Source organism: Poromitra crassiceps (assembly GCF_964638095.1).
Source record: "Poromitra crassiceps genome assembly, chromosome: 2".
Lineage (NCBI taxonomy): Eukaryota > Metazoa > Chordata > Actinopteri > Beryciformes > Melamphaidae > Poromitra > Poromitra crassiceps.
In genome coordinates this window covers 15918095-15935984 of record NC_139624.1, presented here as the reverse complement: position 1 = coordinate 15935984, position 17890 = coordinate 15918095, and the positions used below count along the sequence as shown (strand labels likewise).

Sequence of the window (17890 nt, the reverse complement as noted above, 5' to 3'; positions counted from 1 at the left end):
GGCGTGGTCAGGCTGTGGTCAATGATTCTGCACATAGAGTGCCAAAGTCTCTGTCGCCTTCCGCAAATGAATCACGGGATTTCATCCACCATTCATTTTTTCCATCTACATTTTGTTAAATACTTAAAGCCCCAATCAGTAAGATTTTTGACATTTTTTACTGAAATATAACTGCTTTTTAGTCACAGGACATGGTAGATTGACTTTTAATAGGGAGACCCTCGTCTTTATTTATCCCACACCGCCCTCCATTGGCCAGCCCTGGGACTAAGCAGTTTGTCTGTCACGTCCCGTAGCAAGAAAAAAGAAAAAAGAAAACCATGCGCGCATGCGCTGTACAGCGGAAGCGCTGTGTTCATGAAAACGAGGAAGTAACTCGATTCGGATTTGCTACGAAAATGATGTTTCACGGAACTATGGATTATTATTTCATCACGTGGTGAGTACCCGATGTCACAACATGTACATAGAGCTTCTGGCGCTGTGTTTTGTTGACTTTGAACGGCGATATCGTTATCGATACTAATGCATGCAGAGGGCGCAGTGGAAAACTTACTGAGTGGGGCTTTAAGAAAATTGTTTTACTTGGTCAAACCAAGTGATTCATATTATATATTTGGAATCAGGAGAGACCATAGAACATTTCACTCCAACCAAAAATAAAACATAAATCGGATTAAAAGAAGAAAAAAATCAACACTTTTATTTTGTAGTTTTGATCCACGTGAAATGTTCTAGTGAGTAAACTAATTTGATAAGCATTTATGACATGTAGATGGAAAAATGAAACCGCTGAAAAATCCCTTGGTTCTTATGCTGAACGCGGAAGAGGGCGTGACTTCGGCACTCTATGGCCAACAGGAGCAAAATGTACATTCTGGAGATGTCCAATGAGGTCAAACAAACTGACCTGAAGCCCTGCCCCTGACCTTATGCCCCACCCCCACAGACTGGAACAATTTGTCAGGAGAAAGACAAACCCCCCAAATTAACAGTTTGCAAATAAATAAATAAATAAATAAGGACAAAGGTCAATCAGTAAATAGGTAGCCTATAGATGAGTAAATCAGTTCATAATGAGGGTCTCTATGGCAAGGTGAGAAAATGGCACATACTATTGCATTATGGGTAAATACAGAGGCTATACAGTGTTATACAGTGAGATGCTAGCTACTAGCAAACATGCTAATTACATTTCAAATGGAAACCAGGAAACAGCTTGGGTCAGTCTAATCTCTCAACACAGATTTTAGAGTCACGTGAAAATCTGTCAGCTTGGTCGCTCCTAAATAATAGCATGAGCGCTCTGTAGAATTTGCATAAAGGGGCGTGGCCAAGGGATCAGAGAAGAGGCGGGATTGGAGCAGGATATTTGAACGCAGGCCTAATAATTAATATGAATAACTAACAATTACACAGAAACTACAGTCTGTGTAGTGTAGCGGTAGATTCCCTGCCTACTCAACACGAGGGTCGCAGGTTCGCGTCCTCCTGTTACCTCTGGCTTGGTCGGGCGTCCATACAGGCACGATTGGCTAGTGTCTGCGTGTAGCAAGCCGGATTGAGGGCTTTTGTCCTGGTCGCTGCACTAGCGCCTCCTCTGGTCGGTCAGGGCGCCTGTTCGGGGGGAAGGGAACTGGTGGGAATAGCGTGATCCTCCCATGTGCTACATCCTGCCGGTGAAGCTCCAGCTGTCAGGTGAAAAGAAGCGGCTGGCGCATGTCTCAGAGGAAGCATGGTGCTAGTCTACGGCTCTCCCCAGATCGGCAGAGCGTGGAGCAGCGACCGAGGCAGCAGGGGGAAATTGGCTAAGTACAATTGGGGCGAAAAATGGGGGCGAAATCTGAAAAAAAAAAAAAAAATCCACAGAATGATGAGCAATAAAATATTTCAGATTAGTTCATTTAATATATGTTTATTACACTGCCTTGTTGAATATTCTGATTGGTCAATCACGGCATTCAGCAGTCTGTTATTTCTGTACAACAGACCGCTGCTAGGGATATCAGTCCAGAGGCCACGTCAGTCATATCAATCTGAGCAAAGTCCAGTCCATTTAACAACAGCTCATTTGTGACACCTTGTGGCAAAAAAGTTAGCTGCAGTCTGTTAAAATGGCGAGGTACCAAACATCTCTCTCTCTTGGATACTATATTTTTTTCTTTGTTAGAAACATCTCAGATGAATCTATGTATGTTGTTGTTCCTACCCGGCTAGTGTGTTAGCAACATGTCCAAGCTAACGCTTGCTAGCAAATGTAACATTAGCTTAATTTTTTGCAGGTGTGTCAACTGCAAAGCCCCGCAAGAAGGTAACAGACTATTTTTTGGTTGGAAGCAATGGAATCATTTTCAAATCAGTAAAATGGCTGTTATATCTTGTATAAAATTACTGATGTCTTTAGTAAGTAGACGTGTAATAAGCAGGATTCCGTTAGGGCTTGATGGATTACCTAAATCCTCTAAATATTGTTTGTTTACTTCATTCATATTTATCAGCTGTTCATTTATCACCCTGACGACCACAATGCATCCTGGGAAATGTGTGCTTGTGAAGTCACCATTGTTGCTGACGAGCTCGCTCGGCCCTGAAGGGTACAGCGAGAGAGAGTTCACTAGAGTGATGGCCAATTCCCCTGGGGGGAGTCAACGAGGCCCGGGCGAAACGTCCAAATAAACGCACCACAGGTCACCTGGTTGCCATGGGAACGCAGCGATGTGAGGACACGCCTCCTCTCTGTTTGAGACATCAGGCGTTCCAGCAGGAGGAGCACTTGGTTTATTTACACTTTCATCCAATAAATGCTCACAAAAAAGTGTGTGTGTGTGTGTGTGTGTGAGAGAGAGGCAGAGAGAGGCAGAAACAGAGAGAGAGACAGAGTGCGAGAGAACCAGAGAGCGAGAGAGATAGACAGAGACAGAGAAAGTGAGAGAGAGGTAGCCTACTGTATAAGACTATGTATTTGAATATGCAAACCCTATGCATGCATGTGCATGTGTTTCATGTGCTTTTACTCACTCAATAATGTGTGTGTGTGTGTGTGTGTGTGTGTGTGTGTGTGTGTGTGTGTGTGTGTGTGTGTGTGTGTGTGTGTGTGTGTGTGTGTGTGTGTGTGTGTGTGTGTGTGTGCGTGCGTGCGCGCGCGCGGTGTGCAGTAAATGCTGAGTTCCGTAAATGTCCACCAAACATTCTTTGTTGACTCCTTTGTTTGAACTACATCTCCCACAATGCAGCAGTGCCCCCAGGCTTCAGTCCTGAAAGAGAGAAGAGAGGCAGGGGTCAGAGAGAACAGAACACTATAGTATAGAGACAATAGAATAGAATAGAACGTTGGAAAGGTCTCGACCTGGAGAGTAACATGTCAGTATGAAGATCTACTACATAAATGAGTCACTGCTGGTTTTTGAAGGCGGGTTGAAATTGAATGAGTGACAGGTCATAGCACTGATGAGAGAGCGGTTCAAAAAATGTGCTGCACCTCCCGTGTCGTCTGATCGCAAAGTCGTTACTGATTGGGGAGGACTGAATCCACCACTGGCATATGACTGGCCAAGTGAACGGTTCCCTCCCATAACCAGCCGAATGAGGGGAAGTGTCCCAGACCCAGAGAGAGCTCTGCAGCATGCAGTAACGTAGTGTATCAGACCCAGAGAGAGATCTGCAGCATGCAGTAACATAGCGTATCAGACCCAGAGAGAGATCTGCAGCATGCAGTAACGTAGTGTATCAGACCCAGAGAGAGATCTGCAGCATGCAGTAACGTAGTGTACCAGACCCAGAGAGAGATCTGCAGCATGCAGTAACATAGTGTACCAGACCCAGAGAGATCTGCAGCATGCAGTAACGTAGTGTATCAGACCCAGAGAGAGATCTGCAGCATGCAGTAACGTAGTGTACCAGACCCAGAGAGAGATCTGCAGCATGCAGTAACGTAGTGTATCAGACCCAGAGAGAGATCTGCAGCATGCAGTAACGTAGTGTATCAGACCCAGAGAGAGATCTGCAGCATGCAGTAACATAGTGTATCAGACCCAGAGAGAGATCTGCAGCATGCAGTAACATAGTGTATCAGACCCAGAGAGAGATCTGCAGCATGCAGTAACATAGTGTATCAGACCCAGAGAGAGATCTGCAGCATGCAGTAACGTAGTGTACCAGACCCAGAGAGAGCTCTGCAGCATGCAGTAACGTAGTGTATCAGACCCAGAGAGAGATCTGCAGCATGCAGTAACGTAGTGTATCAGACCCAGAGAGAGATCTGCAGCATGCAGTAACGTAGTGTATCAGACCCAGAGAGAGTTCTGCAGCATGCAGTAACGTAGTGTATCAGACTCAGAGAGAGCTCTGCAGCATGCAGTAACGTAGTGTACCAGACCCAGAGAGAGCTCTGCAGCATGCAGTAACGTAGTGTATCAGACCCAGAGAGAGATCTGCAGCATGCAGTAACGTAGTGTATCAGACCCAGAGAGAGAGATCTGCAGCATGCAGTAACATAGTGTATCAGACCCAGAGAGAGAGATCTGCAGCATGCAGTAACATAGTGTATCAGACCCAGAGAGAGAGATCTGCAGCATGCAGTAACATAGTGTATCAGACCCAGAGAGAGATCTGCAGCATGCAGTAACGTAGTGTGTGCGTGTGCACACATGCACATGTACCCACACTCATCCCCCCCGCACACACGCACACACACCCACACACTCATCCCCCCCGCACACATGCACACACACCCACACACTCATCCCCCCACACACATGCACACACACCCACACACTCATCCCCCCCGCACACATGCACACACACCCACACACTCATCCCCCCCGCACACATGCACACACACCCACACACTCATCCCCCCCGCACACATGCACATGTACCCACACTCATCCCCCCCGCACACACGCACACACACCCACACACTCATCCCCCCCGCACACATGCACACACACCCACACACTCATCCCCCCACACACATGCACACACACCCACACACTCATCCCCCCCGCACACATGCACACACACCCACACACTCATCCCCCCCGCACACATGCACACACACCCACACACTCATCCCCCCCGCACACATGCACACACACCCACACACTCATCCCCCCCGCACACATGCACACACACCCACACACTCATCCCCCCCGCACACATGCACACGCACCCACACACTCATCCCCCCCGCACACATGCACACACACCCACACACTCATCCCCCCCGCACACATGCACACACACCCACACACTCATCCCCCCCACACACATGCACACACACCCACACACTCATCCCCCCCGCACACATGCACACACACCCACACACTCATCCCCCCCGCACACATGCACACACACCCACACACTCATCCCCCCCGCACACATGCACACGCACCCACACACTCATCCCCCCCGCACACACGTACACGCACCCACACACTCATCCCCCCCCGCACACATGCACACACACCCACACACTCATCCCCCCCGCACACATGCACACACACCCACACACTCATCCCCCCCGCACACATGCACACACACCCACACACTCATCCCCCCCGCACACATGCACACACACCCACACACTCATCCCCCCACACACATGCACACACACCCACACACTCATCCCCCCCGCACACATGCACACACACCCACACACTCATCCCCCCCGCACACATGCACACACACCCACACACTCATCCCCCCCGCACACATGCACACACACCCACACACTCATCCCCCCCGCACACATGCACACATGCACACACACTCATCCCCCCCGCACACACACCCACACACTCATCCCCCCCGCACACATGCACACACACCCACACACTCATCCCCCCCCGCACACATGCACACACACCCACACACTCATCCCCCCACACACATGCACACGCACCCACACACTCATCCCCCCCCGCACACATGCACACACACCCACACACTCATCCCCCCCGCACACATGCACACGCACCCACACACTCATCCCCCCCACACACATGTACACACACCCACACACTCATCCCCCCCGCACACATGCACACACACCCACACACACACACTCATCCCCCCGCACACATGCACACACACCCACACACTCATCCCCCCACACACATGCACACACACCCACACACTCATCCCCCCCGCACACATGCACACACACCCACACACTCATCCCCCCCGCACACATGCACACACACCCACACACTCATCCCCCCCACACACACACCCACACACTCATCCCCCCCGCACACATGCACACACACCCACACACTCACCCCCCCCCGCACACATGCACACACACCCACACACTCATCCCCCCACACACATGCACACGCACCCACACACTCATCCCCCCACACACATGCACACACACCCACACACTCATCCCCCCCCGCACACATGCACACACACCCACACACTCATCCCCCCACACACATGCACACGCACCCACACACTCATCCCCCCCCGCACACATGCACACACACCCACACACTCATCCCCCCACACACATGCACACACACCCACACACTCATCCCCCCACACACATGCACACGCACCCACACACTCATCCCCCCCGCACACATGCACACACACCCACACACTCATCCCCCCCACACACACACCCACACACTCATCCCCCCCGCACACATGCACACACACCCACACACTCACCCCCCCCCGCACACATGCACACACACCCACACACTCATCCCCCCCCGCACACATGCACACACACCCACACACTCATCCCCCCACACACATGCACACGCACCCACACACTCATCCCCCCCCGCACACATGCACACACACCCACACACTCATCCCCCCCGCACACATGCACACGCACCCACACACTCATCCCCCCCCGCACACATGCACACGCACCCACACACTCATCCCCCCCGCACACATGCACACACACCCACACACACACACTCATCCCCCCGCACACATGCACACACACCCACACTCATCCCCCCCGCACACATGGAAAGCATAGTGAAAAACCAAATGACAAGAAGCCATCATCTTGTACAGTCCACACCCCCCCATGCTCCAGGCTGTCCCGAAGGCCTCCAGGTTGTCCACCAGCCTGTAGTATGCATGCTCCACCGTAAGGTGAGCCATAAGCAGCCCCTTCATCATGACAAGGGGGTCCACCACCCCTGTCCCTGGATCTGACAGACCCAGTCCCCAGAGAGAGAGAGGGAGAGTGATATGGAGAGAGATAGGGAGATAGAGAGAGATTGGGGGAGAGAGAGCGAGAGAGGCATGCAAAGCAGCTATGCCCATGCTAGTTAGCATACCACAGTTGTTAGCATAGCTTCAAATATTATTGCAGCATGTTGGCTTGGTCATTAGTGCAGCAATGATAATGAATTTTGCATAGTTAGTTTTGTAGAATGGAATTTCACCATCCCTCATCCGCTATATAACAGCTATATGTATAATATATATATTATATATGTATAATATATCAACCAAATTGAATGAAGCCAAGAGCCAGAAAGATGTCTTATGAAAGTATATTTAAAGCCATACAAACTCTGACAAACTCCATTGTCAGAGGACTGAATCTCAATGTACACATCTGATATGTCATACAGAGTCCGAAATATTCAGTGGCGATGTCACAATTTGACATACGCTTTATAGGCAAAGGAAGGCAGAGAGAAACAGAGAGAGGAGGGGGATTACTCTGACTTGGAGCCTACAGGGCTCCTGTCTTTATCAGCAAGGTCAACCTGATGATGCAGTGGGTGAAAGTTTGTTTTGACCCTGTGGACTTGGCATGTGCAATGACCCCAGAAGGTGCTGTGAGTGAGGGCTTTGCATGGGGGGGTCCAGCTAGACCCCTAAGGCAGTTCACCTGAGTGTTTTGGCGCTGGCAAGACCCCATTTGGTAAAATAGTGAGGGCTAACATTGGTGAAATTCCATTCTACAACAGTTAACATACTGGTAATCTGTTAGAAAAGCTTGTTAGCATAGCTTGTTAGTGTAACACTACCGCAGGGATGACATTTTTGTAACTAGGGCAACACAGCTAGTCATGCTAGTTCTGGTTCCCAAGTCTGAATGTCAATAGTCTGCATCTGTGGTTAACAAAAGTTTATGAAGCGGCTAAGTTTGTGTTTGTGTTGACAGCAGGATAATCTGATTTTTGAAGCGTTTTCTGAAAATCGCGTAAAAAATGCACGTACACTTCGAAAATCATAAAAGTGGTCCTCATTAGATTATCCTGCTGAACACAAAGTTCGCTGTTTCATAAACTTTTGTTAACCACAGACCTTATTTCGAGCATTTAACCAAAATCCCCATACAAAAATCCCATTGACTTTTAGACAAAGGAAACGGAAGTGCTAACATGCAGGTCTTCCAGATTCATTCCGGCAGTAAGGTGATCTCACACCCTCCGGCGGCCATGTTGGACATCCACAGCTCTTGGTAAGAACAGTGTGGAAAAGACCTGGGCTGAGCTAGTTCTTGTGTCCTCTGTGATACGGGGAGCTCCTGCTACAGTGCAGCCACATGGAGGGAAGGTCAACATAAAGATACAAAGCCGAGTGGAAAAATGGTCAGAATGTGCCTTTAACTAGCTAGTCAGTTCAGTGTTCCTCCACCAGGCTGGAGAGAAGCTGTGATGTTTGGTCTGTTACAGTCACTTTACTTGCCACAGTAAGTCATCGGTGATCAGTAATTACATACGAGTCAGTTGTCTTCGTGTAAGTATGCCGTGTCGCGGTAACATCAATAGTGGAAGACAAAAACAATAGAGAAAGACAACCACAATTGTCAGAACAGCCCTCTCTCATCTTGATTCCCTCGTTTCACCTTCAGGAAAAAGGTTTGCCTCAGCCTGTCTGCTACGAGCACAGCAGGGGTCCTAGCAACTCACAGACTGACAGGCAGGCCAGAGCGCACACTGCCTCGGACATAGACACATGTTGCTCAGAATAAGTATTCCCATGTCACCTCTGCTGGTAAACTGTAAACAAGAAGTTGTTTACGCTGACATGCACAAATCAGCCTCGAGCTAGCCAGTTAGTGCAGAGTAGCAGCAGCCAATCAGCATCCGGCCTGAGGCTCCGCCTTATGTAGCATCATCGGCGGGGGTGGGGTTACCTGGGATGTCATCAGTCAGTCATGTGATCAGGAGAGACCTCGGTCTCTTTATGGACGACCACCCGCGTGACGGACAGCTCAGGATGCTGCCGCCTAGCTTCACTGATAGCCACCGCTAATGCCTTAGAGAGACATAGACACACAGTGCAGAGAGAGAGAGAGAGAGAGAGAGAGACAGTGCAGAGAGAGAGAGCAATTGACACAGTGGAGAGAGACAGTGGAGAGACAGTAGGAGAGAGAGATAGACAGATAGATAGATAGACAGACAGACAGACAGACAGACATAGATAGATAGATAGATAGATAGATAGATACTGTAGATAGATAGATAGATAGATACGGTAGATAGATAGATAGATACCTGGTCGTGGTCTATTTCTGAGTCTCCGGAAATTACAATTCTCTTCTCAATTCTCGTTTCTGAAATTCCTCCTTTCACCCTCTGGGGAGGGAGGGAGGGAGAGGGAGAGAGAGAGAGAGAGAGAGAGAGAGGGAGAGAGAGGGAGAGAGAGAGAGAGAGAGAGAGAGAGAGAGAGAGAGAGAGAGAGGAACATGTTTACAGCCTGGTTCAAAAGCGGTTTTGGTCTCTATAGCTAATTTCACCATTCATGACAACTGTACGGGGGTGCATTTTTATATAACTCACCTGTTTATACAGTCTATGTTTATACAGTCTATGTTTATACAGTCTATGGGCCTGTGTCCACCTAGCGTCTTTTTCCGACGTTAAACGCTGGGAGTGCGCTGGGGAGCGCTGATCCCAGCGCACAATATACAAGGAAGCAGTCTGAAAGTAACGTTAGTTCAGCTTGATAGCTGACAGCTAGCAAGCTAACAACACAGGTAGGCTACGCTATTAAAAGCAGTAAGCACAACACTCACCAGAAATATTAAAGTCCCTGGAAACCAAAATCCACAAAAACGTTCTAACTACCGTAAATTCCGGACTATAAGACGCACCGGTGTATAAGCCGCGGGACCAAAATTGACTATTTTTTTCTTCTATAAGCCGCACCGGACTATAAGCCGCGGGTGTTTTGATGTTTAATTACCATATGAAAGGGTTCGTGCACAGAGAGGAATGTCGGGAAAGAGATCGCTGTTTGGGGAAGCTCCCATTTATTAACATTTCAACAAAACAAAACAAAAGTCAGGTCACTAATCCCCAGACAAAATCACACAACAATAGGCTACCGTATATGTGCAGCAAACCTGTAACCAGAGAAGTCAAGTCACTAATCCTCGTCTTCCTCTTCTTCCTGCGTACTGAAACCACCAAAGTCCTCATCTTCAGTGTCGGAAACGAACAGGTTCAGGGTGGCTTCGTCAACCACTCTCCTCTCTCCTTCAGGTGCCATGGCACGAGTCCGATACCTCACGAGTCCGACACCTCACGAGTCCGAAAAAAGAGGCTAACTTCCCCCAGACCCTAACCCAAAACCTAACCTCTCCCACCCCCACGCCTAAACCTAACATCCCCCAGACCCTAACCCAAAACCTAACCTCTCCCACCCCCACGCCTAAACCTAACCTCCCCCAGACCCTAACCCAAAACCATGAGGTGTCGGACTCGTGAGGTATCGGACTCGTGAGGTATCGGACTAGGGGGCAGTCCCCGTGGCGTCATCCTCTTCATCCCGCAGCAGTCCAGCGTTTTGGAACCCGTTGGTAATTGTGGATGTTTTCACACTCCTATAATATTCCGTGATCTTCCTTTGTGTGAATTCGCCGAAGTTTGTGATTTTCTCCTGATAGTCGGGAGGGAGTTGTTCAGTAGTTCTCCCCCGGACGGACAGTCCCTTTTGCCCAGGTTACGCGCGGCTGCTCTGTTTGATCGGCGGCTGCTCTCTTTTAATGCGAGATTGACTGCTTTCAACTTGAAAGCTGCCTCGTGTGAATTTCTGCGTACCTTCCCCATGGTAAGTGAGAGTGTTGCTTCTACTGCTCGTCTTGTTGTGAATATTCCTTGATCTTCCTTTGTGTGAATTCGCCGAAGTTTGTGATTTTCTCCTGGTAGTCGGGGGAGGGAGTTGTTGCCCGAGTGGCCGTTTGCTTACCGTAATTACCATATGTAAGTGGTCACGCACAGAGGGGATTGTCGGGAAGAGATGGCTGTTTGAGGAAGCTCCCATTTACCGTATTACAACATTTCAACAAAACAACATAACACAACACCACCGTTGTTTATTTTTACAGTGCACACAGTGTCCGCGGTGTGGTGAAAAGAGGGCAAGAGAGGAAATTAAAACAGAAGTGGATTTATAGTTAGAAAGAGTGCTAAAAAAGAGAGATTTTTTTTTTTTTTTTTTTTTTTTTTCTGAAAAAATCCATAGATAAGACGCACCGTTATATAAGCCGCAGGGGCCAAAAAACGGGAAAAAAGCCGCGGCTTATAGTCCGGAATTTACGGTATGTTATTTAGGGTCTTATGTTAGTAATTGTCTGCCTCAGAAATTATTATACATTACTTTCAACCCAAAGCCTTAAAATCGACACTTTTCTACAAGATTCTACAAAGTACTTCCTCATTGAAGAGAGCAGTGCGCGAGGTGCTAAAATGCAGGAGCTTATGACGTCTATATAACCTTTGTACACGCGCGCAATCTGCCCTTCTCCTTTTGTCCGTTCTTTGCCCCCAGTGACAGCGCTCCCTCGCTGTCCGTCTCCCTCCCACTCTGTGCCGAGCGCTATGCTGCTCTCTCTCTCTCTCTCTCTCTCTCTCTCTCTCTCTCTCTCCTCTCCTCTCCTCTCTCTCTCTCTCTCTCTCTCTCTCTCCCTCCTCTCCTCTCCTCTCCTCTCTCTCTCTCTCGGGACTAGTGTGAGAGAGAGCACAGAGAGAGACACACAGCCTGGTGACGCGAGGTTACACACATACACACACACACTGCGCTGTGCAGTCGCAGCAACATCTCTCCCTCTCCGAGCAACGAACACACACACGCACGCACACGCACACACACACACACACACACACACACACACACACACACACACACACACACACACACACACACTGTGTGTGTGTTCGACACATGCACTGGATCTCTCTTTCTCCGTTTCCCTCCCCCCCTCTCTCTCGCGCTCTCTCTCTCTCTCGGAGGAGAGAAATGTCCCTGCTGCAGACGGGACACGCCCACACATTCCGCGGGAGAAAATACACTCTAAAAAATAATCAATTCTCATGACTTTAGCCAGACTGTCAAACCTAAATTTATATACTTTGCGACGTTCATCATCGTTCAAATTTGGCTGGTGGCTTATTAACATAGGGTCCTGTGATGTGATGAACTCAAAATGCTAAATAATAAAGAAATATTTCTGGTTTCCAGGGACTTTAAGTGTCTAGCCAATCTGCTCCCACAATTGAGCCTTTCTGTCTCTGTTGCGATAGTTTCTCCATATGATTAGTTGCCAGAAAAGGAGCACCCGACACCAGCGTCTTTCTGAAAAGTTAAATTATTTTCAGCTGGGAGCGCTGGGAGCTGGCGCACAAAAACGCCGGAGCGCTCTGAAAATAGACGCTGGGTGCAGCGCACTTTCTATAGACGTCCGTGTGCGCTCGCATACGCTCTCCCCCCATTGGAAACAACTGAAAAAAGACGCTGGACCTGAGGAAAAGACGCTAGGTGGACACAGGCCCTATGTTGATACAGTCTATGTTGATACAGTCTATGTTTATACAGTCTATGTTTATACAGTCTATGTTTATACAGTCTATGTTGATACAGTCTATGTTTATACAGTATGTTTATACAGTCTATGTTTATACAGTCTATGTTGATACAGTCTATGATGTTTATACAGTCTATGTTTATACAGTCTATGTTGATACAGTCTATGTTGATACAGTCTATGATGTTTATACAGTCTATGTTTATACAGTCTATGTTTATACAGTCTATGTTGATACAGTCTATGATGTTTATACAGTCTATGTTTATACAGTCTATGTTGATACAGTCTATGTTGATACAGTCTATGTTTATACAGTCTATGTTGATACAGTCTATGTTGATACAGTCTGTTTATACAGTCTATGTTTATACAGTCTATGTTGATACAGTCTATGTTTATACAGTCTATGTTTATACAGTCTATGTTTATACAGTCTATGTTGATACAGTCTATGTTGATACAGTCTATGTTTATACAGTCTATGTTGATACAGTCTATGTTGATACAGTCTATGTTGATACAGTCTATGTTTATACAGTCTATGTTTATACAGTCTATGTTGATACAGTCTATGTTTATACAGTCTATGTTGATACAGTCTATGTTGATACAGTCTATGTTTATACAGTCTATGTTGATACAGTCTATGTTGATACAGTCTATGTTGATACAGTCTATGTTTATACAGTCTATGTTGATACAGTCTATGTTGATACAGTCTATGTTTATACAGTCTATGTTGATACAGTCTATGTTGATACAGTCTATGTTGATACAGTCTATGTTTATACAGTCTATGTTTATACAGTCTATGTTGATACAGTCTATGTTGATACAGTCTATGTTTATACAGTCTATGTTGATACAGTCTATGTTGATACAGTCTATGTTTATACAGTCTATGTTGATACAGTCTATGTTTATACAGTCTATGTTGATACAGTCTATGTTTATACAGTCTATGTTTATACAGTCTATGTTGATACAGTCTATGTTGATACAGTCTATGTTGATACAGTCTATGTTGATACAGTCTATGTTGATACAGTCTATGTTTATACAGTCTATGTTGATACAGTCTATGTTGATACAGTCTATGTTTATACAGTCTATGTTTATACAGTCTATGTTGATACAGTCTATGTTGATACAGTCTATGTTTATACAGTCTATGTTGATACAGTCTATGTTGATACAGTCTATGTTTATACAGTCTATGTTGATACAGTCTATGTTTATACAGTCTATGTTGATACAGTCTATGACTGCATAAAGAAGTCAGATTATATAGAATCAATTATGGGGAAATGAGCCTACTTCTCACTTGATTGATGAGCTCAGTAAACACTTTCCTAAAGAGTTGATGATCTCAATCTCTAGTTTCAAGTCTTCTGATGTTCATTTAGTACATTATGCTCCCATTTAGAATCAAATAGATGATAAAGCAGACTATGCTTTGGGGCACGAGTGATAGGCCGCCTGTTCAGTGATCATGCAGATATCCGATCACGGACCAATAGCAGGCAGAGCTGTGGCTCTGTGGGAAAGCCCTGGTCTCTCACTAGCTGCTTCTGGTTCCAAATAACCATGATGGCGACGGTCAAAATGCCAACCGAGGCTTCAAAGCGAGGGTCCACAAACCAAAGGGCGACATCATGGAGGCTACGTCCATATAATTATTTGGTCTATGGTGTGTGTATGTGTGTGTGTGTGTGTGTGTGTGTGTGTGCGTGTGCTTGCTTGTGTGCATGTTACCTTGGTGATGTGTGTGGTGGTGGTGGTGTTGGAGGTCTCTGCTGTGAAGGTCTGAGAGCTCATCAGCACCCCTGGTGGAGGATCTGAGTCAGCACCCCTCTGAAACACACACTTGAATGCTTCATTTGAGTGCACTCACATTATATTACAGGGAATCAAATAGAACGGGTTAGACAATTCTTCAACACCTATGGGTACACACACACACACACACACACACACACACACACACACACACACACACACACCATTATCATCATCATCATCGGCAAAAGACTCTTTGTAGACCAGGAGTTAAGTTAAGTGAAGTTATCCTTTATTTATCCCCATGGGGAAATTCATCCTCTGCATTTGACCCATCCTCTACTAGGAACCTTCCTAGAACTAGGAGCAGTGGGCAGCCACTGTGCAGCGCCCGGGGACCAACTCCAGTTATTTTTGCCAGTGCCTTGGTCAGGGGCACTGACAGGAGTATTAACCCTAACATACATGTCTTTGGTGGTGGGAGGAAACCGGAGCACCCAGAGAAAACCCACACAAACACGGGGAGAACATCCAAACTCCAAACAGAAAGGACCTGGGACGGACCGGGGTTCAAACCTGGGACCTTCTTGCTGTGAGGCAACAGCGCTAACCACTGAGCCACCGTGCCGTCCTTTGCTTTTGGCCTTTAAGGCTGAATTATGCTCACCCTGCCGTGAAGGGCGCGGGGGTGGAGCAAGGGCCGGGCGCGTCAAATGACGTAAATTTGTTGGGCGTGGTTGGGCGTTACCTCCGTCGGGCGCTCGCCGTGTGCCGGATTTTTTTTCTCACAGCGCGAGCAACGCACGGCTTCTCTCCAAACATGGCTGCTTTCAAGCCACTGAGCCCTGAACAATGAGCTGTGTTTTCGCCACATTTCTTGACCCATGTGGTAGGCTATAAACTTTGATTTGCAACTGTTCGTTTTTAGTCATTTCACCAAGTAAATGTGTTGTGTTGAGAGCCTTATTGAGAGAGATTAAAAGCAGTACAGAGTAGGCAATCAGGGCTGAGAAGTAAAACGGCTTTCAGTAAAAACAAGTTTGGTGATTCCTTCATGTGCTGATGTGCGGTCGTTTGAGAGTGAAAGCGCACTCAGTACTGCACATAATAGCGTTTCATTGCGACTTTTCACAGGCTGTTCTCACTATTACCATTGTACAATACATGCTGATCACTTTCTGAGTATAATGGCATCAGCCCCAGCACGGTGACTCGTGGGGCCCCACCCCCACGGAGCTTGCTCGAGTATAAGAGCACCTTTAGGTCTCACTCTTCAAAGACTCTTTGTAGACTAGGAGTTTGCTTTGGGTCTTTAGGTCTCACTCTTCAAAGACTCTTTGTAGACTAGGGGCCCTATTCTCCCACAAGCCTTCGGCGCTAAAACGGGCCTTAAACGCAAAAAAAGTGCCTTGCGCCTGTTTTGGGACGATATCAATATGGCTTTACGCTGCCAAATGCGCTTTAGGCCGAATGGGCGTGGCGCAGTCCCAGAATGGCCCAGAGTGGGCGTGTCGGCCTTAAATCTCGGCGTACTGCTATCTTCCCACCTGGCGTAAATTTAGCGCTTTGCGCATTTGAAAACCAGGCCTATTCAGAGTGCGCCAGTTGCGCGGAGCGCTCCCCTCTGGCTCTCTCCCTCCCCTCTGGCTCTCTCCTCTGTCACCCTTCTCTGTGTCACTCTCTCCCTCTCTCCTCAGTCTGACAGGCACAATACGACTGTCTCTCTCTGACTCCCTCGCTCAGACAGACACAACACACGTCCTATAGGAAATAGCAGTTGTAAGTTCACTGCCTGTGAATGTCCCAGCATGCACTTGGGTACTCCATTTCGCTACTAAATAGCAACCAAATGAGGCGAAATAGATATAAAAGGTTGATCTAAAATAATGTGTAATGGTAACACAGCCTGCAATTGTAGAACATTTCAATATTGGACCAAATAAAACATCGAAATTAAAACACCACCCTAAGTGAAACATATATGTCCTCCTGGGCCTATATATATCCCTTGTCGATTTAACGTGATTTAGATAAGTGACAGCGGAACGCGCTTCCTACTGTCATCTGCTATACTGTGATGTCCGCTCCAATAACTTGGCCCTGCTTCACATTTAGTTTTACAATAAAAACACATTTATGCAATGACTTTACATAATGTAGGGTATATTTATGTGCATCATCCTTCCTGCAGCAGGCGAGAGAAAATGATATCTTTCTGGACAAACTTTCACCAATCTAATAGGCTATATTTTTCTAGCTGATGCATTTAGAACATTCTTTTCACTTTGATCTTGCTATAGTGTAGCGTATTTACATGCTTGCAGTATTTAAACTGCAGTTAGATTGGTTTGAGAAGCATAATAATATGGAATAATAGCCTATATGGAGACAGACAGACTGGATGAAGGGAGGGGGGGGGGGGGGGGGGGGGCAGAGCGCTTGGCTTCTGTCTGGTTTTGCTGGACCAGTGGAATTGGAGCTTAAAAGGCAAGCGTGCGATTCGTTTATTGCACTTATCCAATGAGCATGACGGTGCATAATTTTACGCTTAAAAGGTGTGGTTGTAATGCTTTAGACTGCGTGTAGCGCCAAGACCAAGATATCAAGTGCGCTGGTCCACGCCCACTGCGCCAGGCGCTCGGCGTAGAAACTAGGCCGATGCAACGATAGGGGCCTAGGAGTTTGCTTTGGGCCTTTAGGTCTGGCGTCTGCTGCACTGGCACAATTCAGGCGAAGGTTAACCTCTAAATCGATGTCAGCTTTAACACACACAGTTACCTTGCAATACACACACATTAAACAATGTTCTATTAGAATGCACACACTCACTGGTCTCACCCCTGGAGCTTCATATGTGAGCGTCTTTCTCACAACAGGAACCTCCTGAGAGAGGCAGAGAGACAGAGGGAGAGTGAAGGAGAGAGGAGGGGAGTGACAGAGGGGGAGAGACAGAGAGAGAGAGGGGGGAGAGAGAGAGAGAGAGAGAGGTCAATAGCAGGTTTGAACCATTGACATAATATATTAAAGATGGATGATGTGCAGTGAGGCCAAAGCATGTTAGATCGCTGCCCTGGCAGCTACATGTCACTACTTTCTACTGTACCCACAATCACTACTTTCTACTGCACCCACAATCACTACTTTCTACTGCACCCACAATCACTACTTTCTACTGTACCCACAATCACTACTTTCTACTGTACCCACAATCACTACTTTCTACTGTACCCACAATCACTACTTTCTACTGTACCCACAATCACTACTTTCTACTGTACCCACAATCACTACTTTCTACTGCACCCA

The 17890-nt window shown here is 47.3% G+C and overlaps 1 protein-coding gene across 1 annotated transcript in view; it reads right to left on the bottom strand.

Annotated features, from left to right (window-relative positions):
- Nucleotides 1-9141: 9141 nt before the first annotated feature.
- The window catches only part of epb41l3a (erythrocyte membrane protein band 4.1-like 3a), a gene marked incomplete at both ends in the record, with an annotated part of 83219 nt that continues 74470 nt past the window's right edge, over nt 9142-17890 (bottom strand). The window contains 4 exons of the mRNA XM_083661138.1: nt 9142-9252; nt 9492-9572; nt 14561-14659; nt 17423-17467. Coding sequence (XP_083517264.1) covers nt 9142-9252; nt 9492-9572; nt 14561-14659; nt 17423-17467 — 336 coding nt within the window. The remainder of the gene's footprint in view (nt 9253-9491; nt 9573-14560; nt 14660-17422; nt 17468-17890) is intronic.